This window comes from Ictidomys tridecemlineatus, chromosome 1, assembly GCF_052094955.1.
Source record: "Ictidomys tridecemlineatus isolate mIctTri1 chromosome 1, mIctTri1.hap1, whole genome shotgun sequence".
Classification (NCBI taxonomy): domain Eukaryota; kingdom Metazoa; phylum Chordata; class Mammalia; order Rodentia; family Sciuridae; genus Ictidomys; species Ictidomys tridecemlineatus.
Genome location: NC_135477.1, coordinates 25,878,412 through 25,886,654, shown reverse-complemented (window position 1 = coordinate 25,886,654; position 8,243 = coordinate 25,878,412). Strand labels below are relative to the sequence as shown.

Below are 8,243 nucleotides of genomic sequence, written 5' to 3'. Positions count from 1 at the left end.
AGCGGCCCGGGGCGGGACCCGACTTTAGTGACAGCGGCCACTCGCCAGCCCAGAGACAACAAAAGCCAAGAGAGAAATCCTCTCAATCCGGGAAAGTGAAAGCGAAGTCCCAACCACTGTTAAGTCACCACAAACCTCAAAGAGTCCCTGCAAGATTCATGACTCTGCTCCCAACCAAGTTCTGGGCCCAGAATTTATGGACGTTACCAGAAATTTACCTTAGCTCCCACTTCGGGCTCACATCCCCCAGGGCCCTTGTGTGCAATTCAGCCCGCCCTTGTGGCTTTCAGACTCATTCTTTTTTAGTCCTACTCACCAAGGATGAGGCCTGGGGAGGGAGCAAAAGTTGAGAGCCCCCAGGCTCCACCTTGATGTCTTACTGAATGACACCTTCCAGAGCACTTTGGACTTAGCCAGTGTCTCCGGGAGCCCAGGTAGAATATGGGAGGAGGGGGCAAAACAAGTCTCTCTTCTCATCTTTCGCCCAACACAATTAGTTTTGTGCGGTGACGCCTCCCACTTTCACTCGCGTTTTTCCCCAGTATCACATGTCTTGCTTTTTACCCCGACCTTTCGAAGCCCGTTTCTCCCCTCCACCCATTTAGTAGTTAATGCGTGTTTATGGACAAGAAGCACCTCCTCCCAATGCTTCCTTCTAACCCCGCGATCTCATGCTTGCCCAGAAACTCCCCAAAATCTCCATGGCTGGGGTGGCCGGTGAGGAGCCACGACTAGAAGTTTAGCCTGCCGTGCTTCCCCGGTCGGGCCCACTCACTCAGACACGCTCACCGCCGGTTCTAGTAAAATGGCAAAGACTTTATTTATCGGAGAAAGAGGCCTTGGGAACAGTCCGCAGAGGGCAGGGCAGGGCAGGAGCAGGGGAGGAGCACGCGCGACCCACGCTCAATGAGCCATCCTTGTCTGGCCAAGTGGAGGTGGGAGCAGGGTGTTGGAGATGGCAAGACAGACTCAGAGCTGCAGAGGAAGTGGGGGTGAGGGCTTGGGTCGGCCTCCTCTCTGTCTCTGTCACATGCAAAAAAATTCTAAAAAGAGTAAAAAATAATTCTAGGGCTTTGGGTTCTGTTTTCGATGGTTGATTATTGGTTGGATGTCCCCCTATTTTGTCCCTAAGAGCTGGACTCCAGCAATCTGTCCCAGAAAAATGAGAGAGGGAAAGAGGAATCTTAAAAATAGCATAAGTGGGTATTGGGAGGCAGAAATGGTATCGAAAACAGACTTCTCTCGCGGGGGTCGGGGGAGGTAAAATCGATTTAGAAACTTGCAAGTCAGGACCCAGCTGCCTCCCTTACCCCCTTCCCACGCGGGGGGAAAAAAAGGCAGAAGGAAATAAAAGAAGTCAACTGCAAACGGCCGAGGGAGGCGAGAGGGAGCTGGCTGGTGCATTCGCCACATGCAGAGAAAAATCAAAACAGCCTGAGCTACCCCCTTCTCTAGACCGCGGGTTAGTGTTCTGGATTCTGCCTCGCCCTCAGCCAACCCGGCAGCCCGAGAGCTTTGAAAAACATCGAGATCTCTGAGATTAAAAAAAATAAAAGAAACGAAAAAAACCAGGCTGCGTTGGGAAGAACCTGCTATATAGGTTTAAATATTTATACAGAAGCCATACAGAATTGCACGGCGAGGGCTCCCGGAGCGGCGGAAGCCGTGTATAGCAGCCCGCCCGGCGGCCAGCCCGGGTTTATTGCTTCGAGAGGGAAGAGGCGGCTGCTGGGAGCCGAGTCCGGGCCCTGGGACAAGGGAGGAGGCGGGAGTTGCAGAGGAGGTCCCAGCTCCCCTCGGCGGTCGGGTCCGGGAGGCGGCGGGTGTGCGGGCGCTTGGGGCCCAGGGCGGCGAAAGACACAAGGCGCCGCTCAATCGTCCACGTCGATCTCTTCGTCTTCCTCATCCTCCGAGCAGTCCTGGCTGCTGGTCCTCTGGTCCGTGAGCGGAGAGGCGGGCGAGAGCTGCAAGGGCCCGGCGCCCGGGGCCTGCGGGGCGCCTGGGGGGAGTGCAGGAGAACCCGGCCTCGACTTGGCCCTGCCACAGCCACCGCCACCGCCGCTTGCGGCCTCCGAGTTCTGCTCGAGTTCTGCCAGCGCCACGATGTCCATCTGCCCGCTGGGGCCCAGTTTCTTGGCGGACTCTACGTCGGCCTTCATCTCCTCCAGATCCCGCTTGAGCTTGGCACGCCGGTTCTGGAACCAGGTGATGACCTGTGCGTTGGTGAGGCCCAACTGCTGCGCGATTTGGTCGCGATCTGCTGGGGACAGGTACTTCTGGTATAGGAAGCGCTTTTCCAACTCGTAAATCTGGTGATTGGTGAAGGCTGTGCGGGACTTTCGCCGCTTCTTGGGGGTCTGCCGCTGCCCAAAGATGGTCATCCCATCACGACCTGGAAAGAAATGACAGTATAGGCTCCCATCGGGAGAGTGGAGAACCCACCCTAGCTCTCACCCTTTAACTCCCCACACCACACAGGCCCATCAGGGCCTGCAGTCTATCCTCATTTCCCTTCTCCTATTTGACTCAGCTTCTCACACCAGAGCAAGCCTGAATTGTCACAAACCTCCTGTCTCTGGTCTCTTGAAATCGCTAAGAAAATTTGTTTGGGTTTCTGCCTGCCACCTAAGACTTGGTTTGAAATATTCAAAGTCTCTGCAAGCCAGAGGAACCCAGATAGGGACTCTGGGATCATAGTGTCAACACGGTGTTGGTTCCCCTACTGCCTCCCAACCGCCGCCTGATACTACCCTACCCAGAAAATCGCAGCAAAAGGTTTTCTTGATTCCCCACCCAGAAGCATGTAGGGCTAGGAGCGCCAGGCCACTGGGAATCTGGGAACCAGAGGGAGCCGAGCAGAGCATGCAGACTCGGGAGAGAGCTTGGGTTCCTACCACACTACTCAGATCACCCGGACTCTGGCCTACCCAGAGGTCTACAGGAAATAGGGATTGGGTTCTGTCCCACCTATCACCACTCCCAGCGGCAGCGACTCGGGCTGGAGGGCCCTGGCGACCGACGCGGGAAGAAGTGGGCAGAGGCATTGGGCACAAAACAGAAGCGTGAGGCATTGGGCAAAGGGAAACCTAGCGGAGGCACTTACCTTCCGCTGCCTGCAGGACGCTGACCTCGAGCCCCTTAAACGTCTTGCTTGCGAGCTCCTCCAGCGCGCACAGCGGCGAGGTCTGCGAGAGTAGCGCGCGGCCCGCCAGGGGCAAGCCGCCCGGCGCGTGCTTGTCCGCGGCGGCCAGCAGGTGCGCCGCCCCGCACAGCGAGTAACTTCTCCGCACAGACGGCTTATTGAGGATGTCCTCGATACTGAACGGCGTCAGCGGCTTGTTGGAGTTGGCGGGCGGTGGCAGGTGGTCTAGCGGGCTGCGCCGCCGCTCCTCCCCTGGCACCGCCTTGCCGTCCTCCTTGGAAGTCATCTCGGCCTCGTTTGGGGGCCCCGCCGGGGCGGCTCCGGCCGCGGGGACCCAGCCCGCGGGCAGCTCGGGCGCCGGGCGGTGCGAGCAGGCGGCGGCAAGGAGGCCGCGCCAGGCAGGGCGCGGACCGGGCACCGGACTGATTAGCGCGGTGGCTGAGGCAGGCTTAGACGCGCGGGGCCCACGAAGTAGAGCGCTGACGCGGGCGCCGCCGCAGCCGCCGCTGCTGCCCGGGCTTCCAGCAATCCGGGGCCGGAGCCGGGGCGCGCAGCGCGGGGCTCCAGTTTCGCCAGCCCCGGTGCTATTTAAAGGTATCAGGTGGCTCCGCGGCGGCTCCTGGCCCCGGGTCCTGGCGGCAGCAGTTGGAAAAGCCGAGGCAAGGGCGCCGATCCCGGACTGCGAGGGGAGGCGGAAAGACGGGGCAATTGACTATTGCTAACAAGTTAGCCTTGATCGAGGAGTAATCAATTATCTGCAGCTTCACGGCACTTCTCTTTCTCTTTGCTTTCTCCCAGTCTTTCTCCTCTCTTCTTTCTGTTCTCTCTCCCTGTCCTCTCTCCCTCCCTCCCTCCCTCTCTTCTCTCCTCTCTGCTCCCCCCGTCTCTCTCCTTCTCTACCTCTCCCTCGCCCTCTCTTTCACTCTCTCTCTCTCTGTCCAATGCAGGCGGCTCTAAGTTGGGAAGCTCATTAATTAGCGGGCCGGGGGTAGGAGGAGCCGGCTGGAATTAGCCTGCCTAATGCGCCTGTCAGTCCGGGCGCTGCGCCGCGCTCGGCCCGAGCTGTTTGTAAATTACATTAGCGGCGCCTTTATTGCACCCGAACCTCGGGCGACTGAAAAGCCACCGCCCCCACCCCAAACTGAGAGCCGAGCTCCGGGCGCACCCGCCTCCCGCAGGCCTGGTTGCGGTGGCAGCGCCAGCCCGGAGGTCTCAGGCTCTCCAACCCGGGATTTGGAGTCCGAGAAGGGTGGCGGGAGCCCCAACAAGGGAGGGACGCGGCCGCGGCGCGGGTCAGGTAAGAACAGGAGTCCGGGTGGGCCCGGTTCCGCCCACTGTGGACTTTGCCAAGCCGAAATCAAGACCTAGAGCCCCATTCCCGGATCCTTGTCCCTCACCCCCAGCTCTGGGCCATGTGCTTGGAGAAAGGGAACCTGAAGCCCTCCTGGACTGGCGCGCAGGAGGTCAGAGCCAGCTTCACAGCCCTGGGTGGGCAACGCGGGACAGGGGTGGAGATTCCAGCGGTTGGGGGAGGGGGCCAGTCAGAGGGCTCAGCCTTCCCCATGCCAGGAGGCGGAGGGAGGAGTTGTTGGTGCTGTGAGCGCCTCTACCCCGGCCTGAGACCAAAGCGGCCACCCTACCTCCTCCGGCAATCTTGCACACTCTTTGCCTGGTCTGCGACTGGCTCTCCGGCCGGCTAGGGTACGACTCTTTTGATGATAGGCGTCTGATGGGCAAACCGGCCGAGTGCCGGAGCTCCTGGGGCGGGCTTGGGGCTTCTCCGCTGCTCTGCCCCGGCCCGGGCCGGGGCCCCGTTGCGGGCCCCGCCCAGCCCAGCGCCGGGCTTGTGTGTACTGCCCGGCCGACTCCAGCTGTTCCGGATGCTGGGCGGGGGCCCGTAGGGGGCCGGACTAGGGCTGAGGCTGGGCTCTCAGAAACTCGCAGGGAGGCTGGGGTTCCAGTTAGGCTGACCGATGGGGAGCCCTATGGCCTGGAATCTGTGAATATTAGATGGGCATTTTGTGTGCATCGTTACTTGAAGGTGTTTATGTTTTTGAATATGCGTATTTGTGTGTGGTTCTCCATGTGTATATTTGTGTAAACCTATGTGAACCTGTGGGCATGTTAGTGGGTTTGAACCTCAGCTATGTGTTTCATTTCCCTGAGGCACAACAACGGGGCTGTGCCCTCAGGCCCTCTTCTCTCTTGCTACCCCATCTGGTCGGTTTGTGTCTGCCCCTAATTTTCCATTTCTGCCCTTGGAGAAAGGGGAGGAAGAGGGAGTTGGAGCCAAGGGAAGTTCTCCCTGCTAACACACAGAGGCACAGACTCTACCGGCTTTGTTTGTAGTGTGGGTAGTGTGGTTGGTTGAACCAGAGGAGGGACCAGAGAGGCCAGTTTGAGGGCTCAAGGCCTAGGGCAGAGGTTGTTGGAATAAGAAGAATGGAACTTCTTTCCCCTCATACCTGCCCTGGAGAGGGAGTGGACTGAGCTGGGCTATGGAACAGAGAACAGATTCTCTCCCTGCCTCCAGTGGAGAAGCAGCTGAACACCAGAGATTGGTTTATCTCACAGTTAGTTGTGTTTGGAGTCATGACTTGCAGCTCTCTGGAGTAATAGGGATGGATTAGGGAGACCAAATTCTCCTGTGGGGCCCTAGTGCTGACCTGGAGCATGCTTGAGAATGTTGGAAGGAGCTTGATGCTTCCTTCCCCACCTTTGCACTGGATTTTGGAGGAAGGACAGGTGCTCAGAGGAAGAAATGGTGTAAAGAGGGATTTCAAATCTCACAGAGCTGCAGATCCATTCCTGGGCCATGCCTGTTTCTGAGGCATCCCTGCTACCCTGAAAGCCACAAGGAGATTCTGGGCCTAGAAATAGTAGAGTCAGAGTCTAGGAACTGGTGAAGAACAGAAGAGAGAAGGGGAAGATTTGGAAGGGGGAGGGCAAGATAGGTCTGGCCTCTCCTTTCACTTAGCGCATTTAGAATCCCATCTCATCCCTTTCCTACCATAACCTCAACTTCCTGACCAGAACCTCAGTCAAACTCCATATCAGAGAGATCTATCTCTCCAGATCTGGGACTGGGAACTTTGAGTTCTATCCTAAGGTGAGGGTATCCTCCCATACCTGCCCTCTTTCCTTTCCTGTTACTTTATTCTCTGCAACTGATACTGGCCAGAAGGACTATGCCTTAGGGAAAAGCCCAGCAGCTGCTATTGCCCATCTCCCAGTCCCCAAAGACCAGTGGAGTTCAGGAAGGGGTGGAATGTGAACTGAGGAGCATGAGAGTCTTGTTCCCTGGGACCTTTAGTTTTTAGCCACACTATGTCAAAGTGGGGACTACATTACACCATCCTTTGATGTATCACCTCCACCCACCTTCACCAAATGTCTCCTTCCCTGGGCAGCCCAGCCCTGCTACCTTTGGTTCATCCACCTAATCAGTTGGCCTCTTGGCTAAACATGTTCAGGAGCTCTGCATATTTAGGGGTTCCACCTAGTTCTTTGTTGTTTCAATTTATTTTCCCAGGTCTCCTCATCCAGGCCACCTTGGAAAATCAACCTAATGGTCCCAGCAACCTTTTCCCCACCCTGTGGTTCTACCCTATCTCCACCCCTAAAGCCCCAGTGTGTGCCCAGCTAAGACTTTCTGGACTCCTAAGGGTCCAAATTCTCTGGCCTCCCACACCCTTCTTGCAGAGCAGTGAGGTGTATTTTGAGTTTGGGATTGGACTCCCTCCTCTCTGCCACCAGTCTGAGATCCTTGAGTTTGATGATTCCATCCATCCCAGACTGAAGGACAACTGTTATTGATTGAATAAGTTTCCATCAAGCAAACAGGGTTCAGATGGCTGGGGAATGACTTGGGCCAAGACTGTGAGACTCTAAAAGAGAACTAACCAGTAGGGGAATGGAGGTTGGTTGGAAGGAACCCAACCATCACTTTCTAGACTCTAGTCTTTCTGCCTAACTTTCTGCTAAGGAAAAGAAGACACTTAGAGGTTCTCCCACCCCTAGCCGACTGGGACATTGTCTTTTTACCTGGAGCTGTAAGAAACTGATCCCCAGAGTCTGCTCCTCAGAGAAAGTGCTCATTTTCAGAGCAGTTGTACACTATACCCTGACCTTTTTTTAAAATGGGATAGAGGCTTTCTTTCTTTCTTTCTTTCTTTTTTTTTTTTTTTTTTTGTACTGGGGACTTAACCCAGAGGCATTTTACCACTGAGCTACATCCCAGCTCTTTTTTATTTCTTATTTTTAGACAGGGTCTTCCTAAGTTGCTTAGAGCTTCACTTATTTGCTGAGGCTAGCCTCAACACCCCCCCCCCAAAGTCGCTGGGATTACAGGCATGAGCCACCATGCCCAGCAGCATATTTTGACTCTTGAAGTCTCCTTTACTTCCTATAAGGCCAGGGTCTAGCCTTATTTCATCTCTAATGGAAGGGGAAGGGAACATTCTACCCAAAATCTGTCTGCCCCCTTCCCAGTTTAAGGAAGATTCTGGCAAAAAGAAAAGAAAGAGCATTCATTCACAAATGGCCATGATAAGGGGACCCAAACAAAATGAATAATTCCTTAGCACAGGAGAGAAATTCACTTATACCCCTGGGGCTCCATCTGATCGATCAGTCTATATTGTTTGGGTGGCCCCATTCATTTCCAGGTTCTTTGTGTAAGTACCACCCTTAAGCCAGAATTCCTTCTGAAGGAAAGAGCCTGACTCCACTTAAAACAAGTCAACTTGAGCATTGCTCTGGGTCACATTTTCTCATGTAGACCTGCTACTCTTGACACTCCATATGGAATTCAGAAAGTGCTTTCTGTGCTATAGAATTAGCACAGATTAGGTGGCCTTCTGTTATCCTGACTGAGCCAGGACAGCCCAGTAGTCCTTACATTCGGCCCAGGGTACTATCTGTAGCAACAACCGTAATAACTATGGCAATAAATACCATAAGCCCTGAATCCAGGCTGTTTTATTTATTTCATTTATTACAACCTTTGAGGTAGCTACTGCTATTACCCCTATTTTACACATAAGCAGGAGCCCAGAGAAGTTCTCTGGGGCCCAGAGAAGTTCAGTAACTCATGGTCACA

General features: G+C 55.3%; 1 protein-coding gene across 1 annotated transcript; it reads right to left on the bottom strand.

Annotated features, from left to right (window-relative positions):
- Nucleotides 1-1,342: 1,342 nt before the first annotated feature.
- Nucleotides 1,343-3,428, bottom strand: Lbx1 (ladybird homeobox 1). Its single transcript, XM_021731821.3, has 2 exons — nucleotides 3,104-3,428; nucleotides 1,343-2,392 (listed from the first exon to the last, which is right to left on the bottom strand). The coding sequence occupies exons 1-2, from the start codon at nucleotides 3,426-3,428 to the stop codon at nucleotides 1,872-1,874; spliced, it is 846 nt and encodes a 281-aa protein (XP_021587496.1). The 3' UTR covers nucleotides 1,343-1,871.
- Between the last annotated feature and the right edge of the window lie 4,815 nt (nucleotides 3,429-8,243).

Coding starts and splice junctions, on each gene's coding strand:
- Lbx1 (XM_021731821.3), bottom strand. CDS start 3,428: ATGACTTCCAAGGAGGACGGCAAGGCGGTGCCAGGGGAGGAGCGGCGG. Junction 2,393..3,103: donor CGTCCTGCAGGCAGCGGAAG/GTAAGTGCCTCC, acceptor ATTTCTTTCCAG/GTCGTGATGGGATGACCATC.